The sequence below is a fragment of the Cottoperca gobio genome, chromosome 3 (genome assembly GCF_900634415.1).
Source record: "Cottoperca gobio chromosome 3, fCotGob3.1, whole genome shotgun sequence".
Taxonomy (NCBI): Eukaryota; Metazoa; Chordata; class Actinopteri; order Perciformes; family Bovichtidae; genus Cottoperca; species Cottoperca gobio.
Window position 1 is genome coordinate 2,840,001 of NC_041357.1, and position 17,843 is coordinate 2,857,843.

At 41.1% G+C, this 17,843-nt stretch overlaps 2 protein-coding genes across 2 annotated transcripts in view; both read left to right on the plus strand.

The window, feature by feature from the left end:
- pop4 (POP4 homolog, ribonuclease P/MRP subunit) overlaps window positions 1–1,132 on the plus strand; it is a 7,829-nt gene extending 6,697 nt beyond the window's left edge. The window contains exon 7 of the mRNA XM_029456579.1: window positions 1–1,132. This exon is cut by the window's left edge and continues 223 nt beyond it. The gene's annotated coding sequence lies outside the window, so the exon portion shown is untranslated.
- A 2,661-nt stretch (window positions 1,133–3,793) lies between these two features.
- plekhf1 (pleckstrin homology domain containing, family F (with FYVE domain) member 1) lies at window positions 3,794–5,392 on the plus strand. The gene is made up of 2 exons (XM_029456568.1): window positions 3,794–4,148; window positions 4,434–5,392. Exons 1-2 carry the CDS (start codon window positions 3,902–3,904, stop codon window positions 5,033–5,035), a joined length of 849 nt encoding a protein of 282 aa, XP_029312428.1. The 5' UTR covers window positions 3,794–3,901; the 3' UTR covers window positions 5,036–5,392.
- The last annotated feature ends 12,451 nt before the right edge of the window (window positions 5,393–17,843 follow it).

Sequence of the window (17,843 nt, forward strand, 5' to 3'; positions counted from 1 at the left end):
GTTTCACAAATGGCCATCACCTTATTTTAAAGGACACTCCACCCATTTTGCACACTCGGGTCATGTGGAGTACGACACAGCCAGGGAAAACAGTTGTATGTTTTCTGTGCCGGGAGCTTTGTCCAGCAGTTTGTGATTGGGGACACATTTATAGGGATGGCCCAATCAAGTCCTTTAATATTTGGTATCTGCTGATTCAATATTTATATTACCTAAAGGTTGAGCAAATACATATCTGACTCATTGAAAACACAGCTGTAGACTACTTAATCTGATACTTATTTTCCACAAGCAGATAAGATTAAATTATTGATACGAAAGAAATAACTGGAGAATGTGACATCTGCTCGAGAGAAGACGTGTCACTCTGGAGACGTGTGAAGTTGTACTGTGGTGTTGCAGAGGGGAGCTGCTTCTCTTAACCAGACGACGTACACGTTTCATTTAGGTTCCTGGTCATATTTCTAGTTGTTCACCTAATGTTTGATCCGATGTTTCCAGAGTAAAGTGGGTGCTATCATTTTAAATAGTATTTTGTTAACGGCCGCTTTACATTGATACAAAAATTATATTTTATTAAAAAAAATTGCAAAACATGTTGATACTCCTTAAAGAAAAGTATCATCAAAAGTTCTCCTGGTGTTGTGCTCTAATCAAACTGTAACGCTGTAACAGTCTTAAGCTCTCAATGATGGTATGTTTTATTCAGAGGTATGATCAGACTAGAGTGAAGATTGTATTTATTTATTCTTGTGAATGGGAGTCATTGAACTGATAACATTTAGCTCATGTAAGAAGCCAGATGGAGAACATATCTGTCGTTCGACAGCACTGTTTAGTTTGTTGAGCTCATTTAGTTTTAATATGGAATGCATATTGGACAGTAGAGGGCAAAGAAAGCATTTGATGTAACTACACTAATGTCTGTCTGCACCCTCTTTGTAACAGAATATGTGAAACTTGATGGACTGTAAACTGTCCTGACTGAATACAAAAGCAAAAACACTTTGTGTACTTTCCTGAATTGCTGTTCTGAACTACTTGTCTTTACCTGCTGGTTCCTCTGACACCTCCCGCTCCCCAGCGTGTTGTTAGATATGCTGCTGAGCTGGACCAGTGAGTCTTCATCAGGGTACTATTTCAAAGATACTGTAACTCTGTGGGTTCATTGGAGAGCCATGCAGACAGAGGTGATCATTATTAAGACCGCAGAATCCAGATTTTCAGGTTTGTTTCTGTTGCATCATGTGAAGGCAAAAATATATATCTGAGGACACACGGTTGATTACACTGTTTATGATGGCATTTTGTTCACACCTCCCAGATATCTTTCTAAATAAGAATCCTTTTATAAAAATCTAAATGTTACCGCTCCACACTGCTGAAATGATGTAGTTTGATTTGAAGTAAAGTACATGAATATATGGATTATATGACATTATGACATGTCACAGGTGGAAATAATAAAATGAATGATGGCTGAATTCCATTTAGCTGCTTCAGTTTCAGGGTCCTGATTGCTGGCCCACTGTCGGCCCACTGGGAACATGAATAGAACTGAGCCATCATTAATGTTATTAGTAACACCTGTGCTTTTCTTACTATGACAAGTCAAACTGTCCGCTGTGAATCAGGCCTGTAACGTATCTGCATAATAGAAAACATTTCCCTCAGCTCATGTTAATAAAGTAAGTGATTAAAAACTGAACAGCTGTGTATCCTTCCAACGGATGCATCTGCTAACCCTTCATAGACAAAGAAAATGCCTGGACATAGTTTTATATTGTTGCCAGTATCAAGTGTTCTACATATTATTTACTGGAACCTTATCTTTCTTTCTGGTGCAGTGTAAAGTCACCATTAAAGGGTAGGAAAAAGCTGAAGAACTCGGAGCTTAAATGTCGAATCAAAACAGCAATCTCCTGATGTAATCTATATATTTATTTAACGCAATAAGTCAAACAAAGAAAATATTCTCAGCTGAGGACACATTTCGCGTCGCCGTTTCCATAGACCGCATGGCTCAAAAAGCCCCATCGTTACGGTCTCACGGCTCCGCTCCAGGTGTGCCCAAACATTTGAAAATTCGCATCTAATACATGGAGTAGGCGTTGACCTTCTCCTCATTGGTCCCAGTTTGGCGCCTACACGCTCCTCCGTCAGCAGTCCGGAAGTGATGGTTTGTTGACCTGTTACTCTTAAAGAGGAAGTGCCCCTATTATGTTTGTAATACATAGTTGTGCAGAAAATACATAATTGTGCAGAAAATACATAATAGTGCAGAAACATATTCGTAGTGTCGTAATACATATTGATTGAGGTAGGACAAATACATGTGATAGTCTTTCCAGTGTGGATTAATGAAGATCAGGATTAATTTACCTGACACCATCATGCACTACCTTTGTAGGAGCATACCATACCTCTTTAGTTGATGACTCCATGGTCAACCAGGGAATTAAAAAAAATTCAATGTGAAAAAGTCAAAAGTTATTTTGGAGCTCCGTGCGAAGATTGGTGCAAAAAGCCCTTTTCCTCAGTGAGTAACAGAACATTTATTGAATACTGTCCTGGGCCAGCTGTGACGCCAAATCAGGCCAGGGGCAGTACGTGGGGGCCCAATGGCGCCCATGCTCGGATCACATCCATCTGTAAACTCGTCCTTCATATTGATTTCAACCACACACCTGTAAAGTTTTGCAACTGTCTTGCACGGTTGCAATGTTTTGGCGTTGACCAAATCTGTCACAGACATACACACCTGACAAAGTACTCCAACGTAAACTTCCCGCTACAGGAGGAGTTTCCAGGAGCACATGTTGCCATGATGACACACACACACAATCGCAAGCTGAGAATCTCACGGTGCAGACACAATTTAAAGCTAGTCTTTATCGTAAACATTCTGAAGGTATTTAATGTTTTGTAGAAACATGTCTCGAGTAGCATCGGGGCTTCGCTAGGCTTTAAAGGGTTAAATTATTCTTACTGGTAAGAATATGTTCTTGTGTGCGTGTGTTCGCCACTTACCGTAACTCTGCTTACCGCAGTGTGACTTGGGTGTCGGGACTAGAAGTGTGCACCTTGTTGTGTTTGACTCCCAGCCAGCTTCTGGGAGAAACAATGATTTAATGAATGTACATCAAGCAACAGAATGTCCCAATGAGAAATGACAAACAAGAGTTGGCAGCATGTGGCAGTCTGCCTGCAGCTGTTCCACCAGCCTGACAATACTGCACCTATTTATGAAACGTGAGCTCTTGGGAGGTCAATAATACTCTTGGTGAAGTAGTTTGCTGCTTTATTTTTCCAGTTCCTCATTTTGTGGCCACAGATTGTCTCATGTGTAACCTCAGTCAATATGCACATAGTGTTTCTCAGGTGTTTAAAAGGTTTATAATACTTTTCATTTGAACTCAAGTGATAACTGATGATGGAGTTCATGGTGAAATACAAATATGCATTTGTCTCTAGATACATCCATGAGCTGGAAATGTGAAAGCCACATGTCAGAATATTTCCACCTAAAGTCCAACCTGAGAGTCAAAAAGATTCAGTCAATAGACATGATGTATGTTTAAAATATAGAGTGATTTAGGTTCTATAAATGTTGCTATTCTATAAATATGGTCATTTCCTCCTTTAGAATTTATTTTGTGACTTTCTCTGAATTCAAATTTAGGTCCCGCCCTCTCACATCTTGCATAATGAGTAAAGCGGAACTCACTTTGGAAAGTCCGATTGCGTCAAGACCTCAGGGTTTAAATGCTTCTGTACAGCTGCTTGTCTCAGCAGAGAGACGAGACGAACACATGACAACATCTCACACCGACAGAGTCGTGGAACTAGCAGCAAAAACACACAGACAACATCACTGTTGTTGACTACATACAAGGACACCATGGTGGATCAGCTAACTTTTGATCAGGATAACCTGGAGCGGATCCACGCTGTGGAGAACTCATTTGGGCCATCGGGGAAGCCCCTGTCCCAGCCAGGCCGGGTTCTGATCGGAGAGGGCCGCCTGATGAAGCTGAGCCGCCGGGGGCCACAGCATAAAGTCTTCTTCCTCTTCAATGATATGCTGATGTACGGCAGCATCATTCTGAACGGCCGCTGGAACAAAAAGCAGCAGATCATCCCTTTAGGTGAGCAACTCATCTGCTTCTCTAGAACACTTGATCCAACTAGACAAACACTCCTCTGGTGACTATAGAGAAAGATTAGGCTTAATTGTTTCATCACGTTTAGGGATTTGAAATGCTTTCACAGTAAAAAGTAAACCTCAGACACACAATGAAAAAGCTAAACAAGAATAAGAACAAAGAGCCAAAGCAGTCATAAGAAACTTTTCCTGCCTCACATGCTTGTTGACCATCGGTGTTTTTGCGTTTGTTACCTTGTCCTAACAAACCATGTTTTCATCATTTCAGAGGACATCCAGCTGGAGGACTTGGAGGACAGTGTGAAAATGAGAAACCAATGGTTGTTCCGAACACCACGCAAGTCCTTCTACGTGGCAGCGACCTCATATGAAGAGAAGCAAGCCTGGATCGAACATATTGAGGAGTGCAAGTCCAGGCTGCTGCAGAAAGGCGGCTGCAGGCCCGGCGCCACCTTCGCCGTCACCTGGATCCCCGACCAGGCCTCTGCGGTCTGCATGCGCTGCTCCAACAAGTTCTCCGTGGCCCAGCGTCGACACCACTGCCGAAAATGCGGCTTTGTGGTCTGCGGCACGTGCTCCAAGAAGCGAGCGGTAATCGGACACATTCACCCGACTAAGTGTTTGAGAGTGTGCACCATATGTCACTCAAGCCTTTCGATGGATGCAGAGGCCCAAGATGTGTCTTGTGTGAGGGGAAACAGCACCGAGAAGATAGGCCCGGATGAAGATGAGGTTGATGGATCCAGTGAAGAAGAGGAGGCAGAGGAGCAGCTGGAGGAGCATGACCCCAGCAGGTGGATAGACTCTCAGATGCACTTCTCTTCCACCTATGTCTACTTCAAACCAGAGCATGTGAGGCCCCTAACATGAGCACACACACACACACACACACACACACACACACACACACACACACACACACACACACACAGCGTTGTGTTGGACTTTCTTTAACATGGACACAATACTGATGCAGCGTTGTGCAGTAGGAGCAAGGCATCATCATAAGACAATAATGTATCAAGTAAAACAATTTTGTACATATTGTATTTATTGATATGAATTATTATTTATAATTATTTGAACATTGTATTTTCACATTATGCTGTTTGTGGGAACACTGTTGCTGTAAAGTCATCACTTTGTATATAAGTGTGGTTTCAGTCACGTACAGTATGCATATTTCAGTGTTTGTCTTTAGAACTGTGAAAAATAAAGCACTTCCAAAAAAAACAATGTGTCTGTGATGATTGTGATCAGAATGTTATCAGTCAAGTTTGTCTGTCAGGATATCGAAGAAGTACTTGACACATTTCTGTGAAATAATGAGTCACACAAGATGACACTTTGAAGCAAAGCCTCGTAGATTTCTACTTTGAACAACTTGGACGTTCATGGTCAAATCAATAGTACCACATATGGATCCCTTATAATATTTTGATTAAATAATGATAAACCATCAAAAAATGGTTCTAACATGTTGCTCCAAAATCTCCCACAGGTGTTCAGTTGGGTTAAGATCTGATGACTGTGAAGGCTGGAGTTTGTGATTAGCATTATTTTCATACTTGTCAAACATTTCAGTTTGCCTTCCTATCCTGTGCATGTGGTCATTGTGACTTGTCAATCCACCACTTTTGTCAAGACTGAAATATCTCAACAACTATTGGATGGATTGTCTTTAATTTAGCAGATTGTCATAGTTTCCAGAGGATGAATCTTACTGACTTTTCCTATAACGTAACCGTTGTTGTAATGTGTAATGTGGTTGGATAGATTGGCATTCGATACACACATTTATGTTCCCCTCAGCATTGAACTGTAATGACTTGGTGATCCCCTTTTCATATTTCAATTTCAGGTCAACATCTAAATGTTGACCATGTTAGCATGCTGATGTTAGCATTTAGCTCAAAGCATCATTGTACCTAAATACAGCCTCACAGTCATGGATGGATTACAAAACAATGGGCCCCTAGGCACAGACATGCAAAGGGGCCCGACCACCTCTCCAAGCGCAACACAGACTTTAGAGTTTATAAGCCTTTGTTTCTCTTTGCAGCTGTTTTATTTCTCTTTGGGGTCATTTTGAGTCTCTTCCTGGTTGGTACTGTACGTGTCTGCACAGCTGAAAGCCGGGTGCCCCCCTGCATACAGTACCACCAGCATGGCTGTAGCTCTTAGTGTTGTTTAAAGATGTTTGACTTGACTCTTTCTGTTATGAAAACTGTATTAACAGCAGTTCTCCACTGCTGACATCCTTCACTCTATTATTTCCTTGGATCAGACGTGAGAGGCCTGCAAATACTTGGAAATAACATCAACTCATCTGTGACCGGAGTGTGTTTTGCATATGTTTGTTTGGTGTGTGAAGTGCAGAGCTGGGAGGGATGATACTGCTGGTGTGTCACTAACAGCGAAAGAGGGTGTGGTGGTTTACTGTAGTACACAATCAAACAGGTCATCAGAACAGACCGGTATTTTCCCTGAACTCCAATGTAAAAAAGTCCCTAGACTGTGAAAACATTGCGCGGTAGTACAGCCTCACCTGACAGAATGACGAAGTATTATGCAGAGGGTAACTGTCTCAAGGAAGAAAAGGTTGCTTTATAATATGCTGCGGGTCAGGTGCAGTGTAATCTCCTTTAAAGTTACCCCTTCAATTGTTTAAAAAGAAGGGAAAACCATGTTTCTCTACATCAACAGTATAATACGTAGTTCCAAACTGTATTAATCTTCAATTGGGTAAGAGCTTCAAACCCAAGATGTGTTCAAGTTGCGACATCACATCTAATGTTCTGGATATATTCTTATATATCATTTTGTAAACATTTTACACTTTTAAGGGTTGAATATGCTCCAAAATGGATGTGGACATGGACAGGAAGCACTTCTGTTTACACCAAGTGCAGATCTTTGAAAACTTTGAATATAAAAAGATGAGTTTAGCAGAGTTTAAGGCATGGCCTATATATATGTATATATATATATATACATATATATACACATACATAGCCTACAATAACCTTTTTATAGTATTCAAAAATGTTTCCAGTACTTTTCTCAGATCTCCCCACTCCCCTAGTTTTTATTATTGCTCTTGAGTTCGTGGTCAGATTTGAATTCATATTTGATTATGGTCATTAATTTGGTCTAACAAAAGAAGAAATATTTAATGCATACAAATTCCTACTTATAAATAAGTCATAATCAATGCACATTACTAGCTTGATTAATAACAAATAATAGTATAATATTTGACTTTTTATTACTCTGTATCTGGACTGTGGTGAATATTCTACTTATATTCTAGAAATATGAAGGTACTTGTGCTTTATTTGAGTTTTCCCATGTGATGCTACTCCACTGTATTTTAGAAAAATAAATATTGTACCTTTGACAATATTCCCTACTTTCATTATACAGATATTTAGTTGCATAAGACATTTAAATGAATTAAATGCATGTTAATCATCAATAATAATATAACTCCAATGCTATAATGTGTATAACACTGTAACAGTAGGAAACTGAACATTTAATAAGCAATTATTTGGCTGGCAATAAGCGTGAGAAACTGCACACTGTGAGGGGAAGCCAGTATCACTTTGTTTAAACCACGAAGATTTCAGATAAACAAGAAGGAAACAAGTCCATGATTTCGAAAAACGTCATTGAAAACATTGCGGTTGACTTTGTGCATGAGTACAATAGTTCCTCTTAATACAAACTGTTTTTCGAAGGATATGAAGTTGCGCAACCTTGCTCCAGTTAGAGATGGAAGTTATTTCATTGTTGCATTGAAACATTGCACACACACACCACATTAATAAAGAAAGCTCAATGTGTTTTCTCCGTAGTTATGACTTCAGTATCTTGTTGTGATAATTGTGTCAAAGCATCTCGAAATGATGAGACAGTTGATGATTACCTCGTAGCAACTCCGCAGTAATACTGCACCAGAAGTGATGCAATGACATTTGGAAATAAATTCATTATTTGAATAGATGTCAATTATCATAAACTATGGAGATGTTTTTTTTATGACATACTGTTTTCAGCATTTCTCATCCTTGTTTGATTCAATATCCTGTTGCACAATGTCATGAGAGCAAAACAATCAATAAATGCAGCTTTCAGCTTGGTAAACACAAACATCTGTCACAGAGGTGTAAACATAAATTAATAGAACTAAATGATCATCACTTTATAGGACAACATGTGCCTTTTTAACTCTTATGATGATAACCTCTATACATAACTGCACACAAGCTACTAACAAGGCAGTAACAGATAAGGCAGGAAACAGCAGCCCCTACTGTGCTCAGTCAGCAAGTCAAAAACATATTCACAAATCCTACCGCTTCTCAGGCAATTACAAATACGTTGTGTTTAACATTCCCACCACAGACATATGTTCACAGTGACTTCACAGTTATATCCCTGATACTAAATGTAATGATATTAAATGAACAGTATTTCATTGTCTGTGGGAACGTAGACTGGTAAGGATTTTCTGGAGAGGTAAACATCATCATGGTTTCAATACAGCTAGAATATGTATCATACATTTATACCCTGTAGATTTTAATACAAAAAAGGGTCAATGTGTGCTTGTTAATTTGTGTATTTTTTAATCAAAGAGGTTCTATAACGTTTGACTGGAAAAGTACAAATGAACCATGGAAAGTGGATTAAGGAGATGGCATTATACCATTACTTACTGTGAAACAAACAAGATTAATTTCTAGAAAGATGGGACGCCTTAGTACAGTTTCTAAAAAGGGAAGCTACATGGTTTACACGGATTCCCAACAAATAATAATGAATGTATGTCTGTGTGTGTGTGTGTGTGTGTGTGTGTGTGTGTGTGTGTGTGTGTGTGTGTGTGTGTGTTAGATGATCACCTCCTGGTTTGAATGCTCAGTGTAAATTATTAAGCGTCTATAAATTCTAAGTATGTGTTACCAGTGATTTGTATTGTTTTTCCCTGGAAGAGTTGGAGAGGAGGGTTGGTGTGGGTGGGGTTAAGTAAATAATATTAACTGGCTTGGGCTGTACTATGTTAAAGTTATTTTTCATAATTACTGTTGCGTAACAGAAACGACTTGGTTCAGACATTTATTTAAATAGTTTTCATTCCTCTAGCACAGGGGTGGGCAATTCATTTTAGCAGAGGGCCTCATGAGAAACTGAGACTGTTGTGGAGGTCCGGACCAACAGGCTGATCTACCTGTATTAATTATGCCACGATAATTATGTAATGAAAATCTGATATATTGACAGCCCCGATATAAATGTTATATATATATATATATATATAAATATATATATATAACATTTATATACACCAAGGTGCTTCTGGAAAACCATTCGGCACCTCAGGAGGGGGAAGCGGGGAACCATCCAAGCTGTGCACAGCAAGGGTGGGACCCTGCTGACTTTGACTGAGAAGGTTATCGGGCGGTGGAAGGAGCACTTTGAGGAACTCCTGAATCGCGCCATCTATGGTAGAGGCAGAGCTGGAAGCTGATGGGGGATCATTATCAATTTCCCTGACGGAAGTCAAACAACTCCACAGTGGAAAAGCCGCAGGGGTTGATGAGATTCGTCCAGAAATGCTGAAGGCTTTGGGTGTTGAGGGGCTGTCTTGGTTGACACGCCTCATCAACATTGCATGGAAGTGTGGGACAGTGCCTAGGGGGTGGCAGACCGGGGTGGTGGTTCCCCTATTTAAGGGGGATCAGAGAGTGTGTGCCAACTACAGGGGTATCACACTTCTCAGCCTCCCTAGTAAAGTCTACTCCAAGGTACTGGAAAGGAGGGTTCGGCCGGTAGTCGAACCTCTGATTGAAGAAGAACAATGCGGATTCCGTCCTGGTCGTGGAACAACGGACCAACTCTTCACTCTCGCAAGGATCCTGGAGGGGGCCTGGGAGTACACCCATCCGGTCTACATGTGTTTTGTGGATCTGGAGAAGGCGTATAACCGGGTCCCCCGGGTGATACTGTGGGAGGTGCTGTGGGAGTATGGGGTCACTTCTGAGGGCCATCCAATCCCTGTACGCCCAAAGCGAGAGTTGTGTCCGTATATCATCAATAATCTAGTCAGATATCCTGTCCATGTCATGAACAGGATATCGAGGCGTAGTCGTGGAGGACAGGGGTTGCAGTTCGGTGGCCTGAGGATCTCATCGCTGCTCTTTGCAGATGATGTGGTCCTTATGTCCTTCAACAGCCACTGAATCGGTTTGCAGCCGAGTGTGAAGCGGTTGGGATGAGGATCAGCACCTCAAAATCTGAGGCCATGGCTCTCAGCAAGAAACTGGTGGATTGCCTACTACGGGTAGGGAATGAGCCCTTACCCCAAGTGAAGGAGTTCAAGTGTCTCGGGGTCTTGTTCGCGAGTGAGGGGACGATGGAGCGAGAGATTGGCCGGAGAATCGGAGCAGCAGGGGTGGTACTGCAGTCGCTTTACCGCACCGTTGTGACGAAAAGAGAGCTGAGCCAGAAGGCAATGCTCTCAATATACCGGTCGATCTTCGTTCCTACCCTCATCTATGGTCATGAAGGCTGGGTCATGACCGAAAGAACGAGATCGCGGGTACAAGCGGCCGAAATGGGTTTTCTCAGACGGGTGGCTGGCGTCTCCCTTGGAGCTCCCAGGACTCCAAGGGAGACGCCAAGGAGAGATTATATCTCCTCATGGGCCTGGGAACAGTGGCTCTCTCTTGTTCCGTTCAAAAGCGACAAAAAGCCACTTCAAATGATGCTAACGGTCCCTGTACTTTCCTTCTCCGTTCCTCCGAGTCCACGGTAAAACTGACAGAAAACAAGCCGTTATTTGACTTGTAGTGCCTCTTCCCGGTGTATTGTTTCATCACGGAAATAAATTTGTTGCACGATAAACACATCAGTTTATTACTTGTTGCAGCTGGCAAAATAAATAAATATTTGTCCGTCCATTCGCTCTGGAATTGACAATTTTCAGAATCAACCTTACATTTCTTTGGCTTGGAGAGAGACATCTTGAAGCATGTTGTTAGCTTGCCTAGCTAAAGTCAGTGTTGCCAACTCCTCAATAAGGAAAGTAGCTATTGGCTGTCCTAAAAGTCGCTAAATGACGCCATTTGCATCATGTAATTGTAATGGACGCTGTAGGAGAGAGGAATAACATTGTGGGAGAGACAAAAAGTAAATAAAACACTCTAAATATGTTTACTACAAATTAATTTTCGATATACTTTTAAATGTAAGTATTGGGTTTCAATCAGCTCGAACAGCTAACGATACAAATGTTATAAAATCAAAGAACATTAAAACATAACATTTTTGCTAAAATTATAGGTTAAGTTACGGGACGTTAGTGGCGATGGAAGTTAAGCTAGCTGTTTTGAGCTGCTGTACGATGCTGCTCGGCTGCCGCCATCCGTTAGCCTTTCAAAGTAGAACTTTTAAGACCTTAACTTTCAAACCTACGAGTTATAAATGTTGATTTATATTTTACATAGATTGTGGCGACTGTATAGATAATGTATACTTCATATTACCTGCTTGGTTTTCTGACAGTTGAATATCACTTAAAGTCCAGTGCAAAGGTTCAGATTGATTATACATATTTTATTATTTATAATATGTGTACTTATTTTGAAACTTAATCTGCTTTTGTTTAGTGGTGTAGGCCTTTAGCTAAACCTGCTCTAACATTTTGGAGAAGGAGACAGAGGCAGGAGAGAGGAGAGCAGGGAGAGGATGGACAGACTCTTCTCTCTGCTGGAGACACTTGTTGACAAATGAAATGTAAACGAATTGAAATAAATAATATATATAATGATGAATATACTGTGTATTTAATTTACATGAACTATAAATGAAAATGAATGAAAACTTAGCAAATGATTGATTAATTGATTTCAAGGTTCAAGAAGAATTTATTTAGTACATATGATTTATTAATTTAGAAAAGGGATTATTTCATTCATAAAACTACCTATCAATGAATGGAAATGAATGATCGAACAAAGAAAAATGATTGAATGAAAAGTATTATAAAACAATATAACATTTACAGTATATACAGATAAAGTTTGCTGCTGGACTTGGATGGGCTGCCACAATAAAGCCCCTGCTGTCTCCTGATGCATCATGTGGGGGGGACCACTGTGTTAAAGGGTTTGGGGAGTTTTTCCTTGCCCGCTTGAGGGGGGGGGCTTTTAAACGTGTTTTATGTGTGATTTAAATAAATAGTTAAATTAGCTCTGAGAACAATTAATCTGAATTGCTGTCGGAGCTCCGTGCTGTGCTGCAGTGGCGGTTCTAGACCAATATCACTCGGGGGGCCTGGCTGGGGCCAAGTGTTTTGTCAGAGGTACATTCAACCTGGGACAAAAGAGGAAGCAATGTTCAAGCCTTCAATATTTTTAGATAAGTATAAATAATCGCGCACAACAATAACAATACCATGATTGGTATGTTCCTGACTGATGACAGCATCTCTCCAGTTATCAATCATGGCATGTGTTTTTATTTAGGTTCCCATGGTAACGAGTCAGACCGTTCATACTAGTGATGGGAGGTCCGGCTCTTTTCAAAGATTCAGCTCTTTTGGCTCTTATGGCTCCCAAATGGCTCTTCATTTAGTATCACTCGGAGACTTCTAATTTTTGCCCAATTTAGAAATTATAAATGGTTGGTGTGTTCGTAAGCAATTTTTCACTCAGTGTTTTCATGAAAGTCTTATTTTTATGCTTTGTTTTCGTTACAAAAAAATACACAGTTCCTATTGTTTAACATTTAATCAAACCTTTAAATGAACAACTTAACACAGAACCACAGCAAACAGATCAAATAAATAAAGGCTAAAGTCTTAACATTATGACACTTTAGATACAATTGTCTTTGAGTTACAAGAAAAGCGCTATACAAGTCTAATGTATTATTATTATTATTATTATCATTATTATTATTATTATTATTATTATTATTATTATTATTATTATTATTATTATTATTATTAAAAGTCTTTAGTGCAGTGCTTCTTTTTGGGTTTTTGCTCATTTCGTCACTTTTTCCCGACCTGTTGTATTTAAATCCCCCGTCTCTCTGTGTATACCTGGCCTGTACCACTACACTCGCTGTCTTTGGAGCGTCTGCCCCCCTTCCTTCTTTCACATAATGGTATGATCCTAGTTTGTCCTCGCATGTGATTGACCGCATGGTGTGACCATCCAAATAAAGTCCCGCCCCTGCCTGGACCGTCGCAAAATCAGTACTTTTTGTATATTGTACAATCTTCGTTCGGAAGGGGGGCCACAGGTGGGTCCAGGCTCAGTGTTATAGGGGCACTGGCCCCTGTTGCCCCCCCCCAAAACCGCCACTGCCGTGCTGTCGGAGCAAAAGTCAGGTGCATCTAAGAGCGCGATTAATCTGCGTTAATATTTTTAACGTGTTATTTTTTCTGTGATTAATTAATCGAAATTAGCGCGAAGAAGGCACTGTTAATGGATTCTCTCTGTAAAAACGAATGTACTTTTTGAGAAACGTGTGCGTGTGTGTGGGAGCGAAACAGGGGAGGAGGGAATGTGAATGCGCCAGGCAAGAAAGAAAAACAAAACTTGAATTTCACGGGGCATCCCTGGAGTAGATGTTACAGGCTAAAAAGTGTGTCCTCACTGCCAGAGGGCCACTTTGCACCCCCCCTTCACGTAGCTCCGACAGAACCCTCGCGGAGCTTCAACAGATTGATTTCTGGAAATTGACTCGTGGGCCGCACAAAGTCAGGGTGAGGGCCGCATGTGGCCCGCGCGCCACCAGTTGTCCACCCCTGCTCTAGCACCATCATCAGGCCAAGGTATTGGACAATATGTAACATCAAATCAAATAAAATGTATTTATATAGCCCAATATCACAAATTATACATTTGTCTCAGTGTGCTTTACAGACTGTACGGGTTACGACACCCTCTGTCCTTAGACCCTCGCACCGTACAAAGAACAACTCCCTAAAAGAAACCCCACAATGAAAGGGGGAAAAATGGAAGAAACCTCAGGAGAGGAACTGAGGAGGGATCCCTCTCCCAGGACGGACAGACGTGCAATAGATGTTGTGTGTACAGGATAAACAACATAGTGCAAATACAACATTTGACAGAATTTATGTTGTGATCAAAAAAGAGAAAGTATGGATGAATCCAGGATAATGTTAAAAAGGCTTCCCGGTGTCCAGCAGGACTAGGGCAGCAGGCGCAGCTACGATTCAGAACTTCCCTTCCTGCCTTGATTGTGTTCACCTGTCTCATAAGTCGTCACTCCCCTCATTAGTCTCTCCCTTTATATAGCACCTATCAGTGATAACAGTGAGGCTCTTTACGGTGGAGCTGGAGCTGCCTCTGCCATCCAGGGTAACGGTGTCTTTAGATAATGTGTATCGGAGGTGTTTGGGGCCAAGTACAATAACTTCAGTTGTGTCTGTTAAACTACACTACATTATATTCAAAAGTGCTTCTCTGGGCATGTCAGACTGAGTCAGTAAATTCAGATTAATGTTTCTACAGCATTATGTGTTGTTTACCACTGCTTAATGTGAGAGGTGGAGCCCCTCTAGAGCCAAATCTCTTGTCATAAATGGACTACCCTCTCACTCTGTCTCTTTATGTTTTCTTCACTAGATGGCAGCGGTATCAAGACAACACCACTGGCTTTTTAGAGCAGTCAGTTTTTTTCAATGTGTCATTTCATGTACATGAAGAGTGTCATGAATTCCAAAATGTTCTTCCATTTATTCAATCACATACAGTATATCTCAAAAGTGAGTACACCCTTTAGATTTTTGCAAATATTCTGTTATATCCTTTCAGGGGATAACATTATCCTACTGAAACTTTGATATAACTTAAAGTAGTCAGTGTGCTGCTTGAATAACAGTATAGATTTATTGTCCTTTGAAAATTACTCAGTACACAGCTGTTAATGTCTAAACAGCTGGCAACAAAAGTGAGTACACCCCATAGTGAACATGTCCTAATTGTGCCCAATGATGTTGTTTTCCCGCCCTGGTGTCATGTGACTCGTTAGTGTTACAAGGATTCAGGTGTAAATGATAAGCAGGGCTGTTAAATTTGGTGTTTTGGGCACAATTCTCTCTGAATGCTGGACAACATGGCACCTCATGGCAAGGAACTCTCTGAGCGGCTGAAAAAAAGGATTATTGCGCTTCACAAAGATGGCCTTGGCTATAAGAAGATTGCCAACACCATGAAAATGAGTTGCAGCACAGTGGCTAAGATCATACAGCGGTTTTCCAGGACAGGTTCCACTCGGAACAGGCCTCGCCAGGGTCGACCAAAGAAGTTGAGTCCACGTGCTCAGCGTCATATCCAGAGGTTGGTTTCCAAAAATAGACGTGCGAGTGCTTCCAGCATTGCTGCAGAGGTTGCAGAAGTGGGATGTCAGCCTGTCAGTGCCCAGACCATACGCCGCACACTGCATCAAATCGGTTTGTATGGCCGTCGCCCCAGACAGAAGCCCCTTCTGAAACCGATGCATAAGAAAGCCCGCAAACAGTTTGCTGAAGACAATGAATCCAAGAACATGAGTTACTGGAACCATGTCCTGTGGTCTGATGAGACCAAAATAAACCTGTTTGGGTCAGATGGTGTCCGGCGTGTGTGGCGGCACCCTGGTGAGGAGTACCAAGACAAATGTGTTTTGCCTACAGTCAAGCATGGTGGTGGCAGCATCATGGTCTGGGGCTGCATGAGTGCTGCCGGCACTGGGGAGCTGCATTTCATTGAGGGACACATGAATTCCAATATATACTGTGACATCCTGCAGCAGAGCATGATCCCCTCTCTTCGGAAACTGGGCCGTAGGGCAGTTTTCCAACATGATAATGACCCTAAACACACCTCCAAGATGACAACGGCCTTGCTGAAGAAGCTGAAGTTTAAGGTGATGGACTGGCCAAGTATGTCTCCAGACCTAAACCCAATTGAGCACATGTGGGGCATCCTCAAGAGGAAGGTGGAGGAGTGCAAGGTGTCCAACATCCGTGCGCTCCGTGATGTCGTCGTAACAATGGTGGTCACACAAAATATTGACACTTTGGGCACAATTTAGACATGTTCACTATGGGGTGTACTCACTTTTGTTGCCAGCTGTTTAGACATTAACAGCTGTGTACTGAGTAATTTTCAAAGGACAATAAATCTATACTGTTATTCAAGCAGCACACTGACTACTTTAAGTTATATCAAAGTTTCAGTAGGATAATGTTATCCCCTGAAAGGATATAACAGAATATTTGCAAAAATCTAAAGGGTGTACTCACTTTTGAGATATACTGTACATTGAAAGACATATGTTAGAAACTCAACAAAGGATAACGAAGAAACTCAACTCTGAAGGTTAACATCAAACATGCCATGGTGATGAATCCATGCACAGAAGTTCACATTGGTCCAACAGTCAGTCCTCTGTTTGTAGAGACAGGTGATTCATTGGTCAGTGACACATACCCTACTTAAGAGTCTGCCAGCACAGCAGGGCCTCTTCCAGGGCAAACACCTGCACTAACTGCAGAGAAATATAATAAACTAAATGAATGGGGGGCAGCAAAGATATATCTAACTACATCATACTACTGGATAAATGAGACTTGGATTATTCTGCACGAGTTGTGTAAGAGTTTGTAAACGTATGTTTTGATACAGTTTTGCCGTTTTACCGGGCAGGCATGCGAGACAAACAAAGTTTTCTTCACAAATTCAAGGTAACATGGGGCGCTCTGGTGACTAATACGGTAAAGTGGGCACCCCATGTACTGAGGCTGTGTCCCGCACCGGGTTCTCAGATCAGAAGATCAGAAATCCTTTATCAGTCCCACAACGGGGACATTTATCTTGTTACAACAAAGAACAAGAAGGTAAAGTGGCGAGTACACAATAATAAAATTAAATAAAATTGACCAACAGTATAAGTATACAGTCGTTGATAAAAGTTGAAAAAGTGAATAATGCACATGACAGTGATAATTACACACAGTGATGGAATAGTGTGTTGTTGGTGTGGTGGTCTACCCAGTGGCGGGCCGTGCATTTCACACCTAGGCCTTCAGTGATGTCCTACACAGTCCTACCTGAATTATTCCCCCTCTTAATACCATCATTATGACGCCATGGCTCTAGAAACTATACATTTAGACAGAAACACAGTATAACCGGGCGTTGCATCACCTTAACATAGTCAAGTACAACAGAGTTATATTAATATTTCCGAAGCATTTATAATCAATAAATCCGCATTTACAAGTAAGAGTGTTGAACTACCAGCTTTAAGATCGCTAGGATACTGTCAAAACTTCAAAATAAAAGTATGTGAGCTTTAACAAGTGTGTTCACTAAACAGCGCATTGTCGCACCTAAAGCAATTTCATTTAAGAAACGTGACGATAAAGAATAAAGACACAAAAACTATTCACTGAAAATAAAAGAAAACAAACAATTTGCATTTGTTCATGAGGATATATTTGCGACAGTGGTGAAAGTGTATTCCTAGCCTTGAATGTCCACTTTGATAAAGGTTAAACCAAAACAATTCAACAAGTCTCCTTGAGTACTGTTACTGCACAGCTGAGCCAGTGCGCCACACACATCTCTACATCTCTTGCAGAAGCATCAAA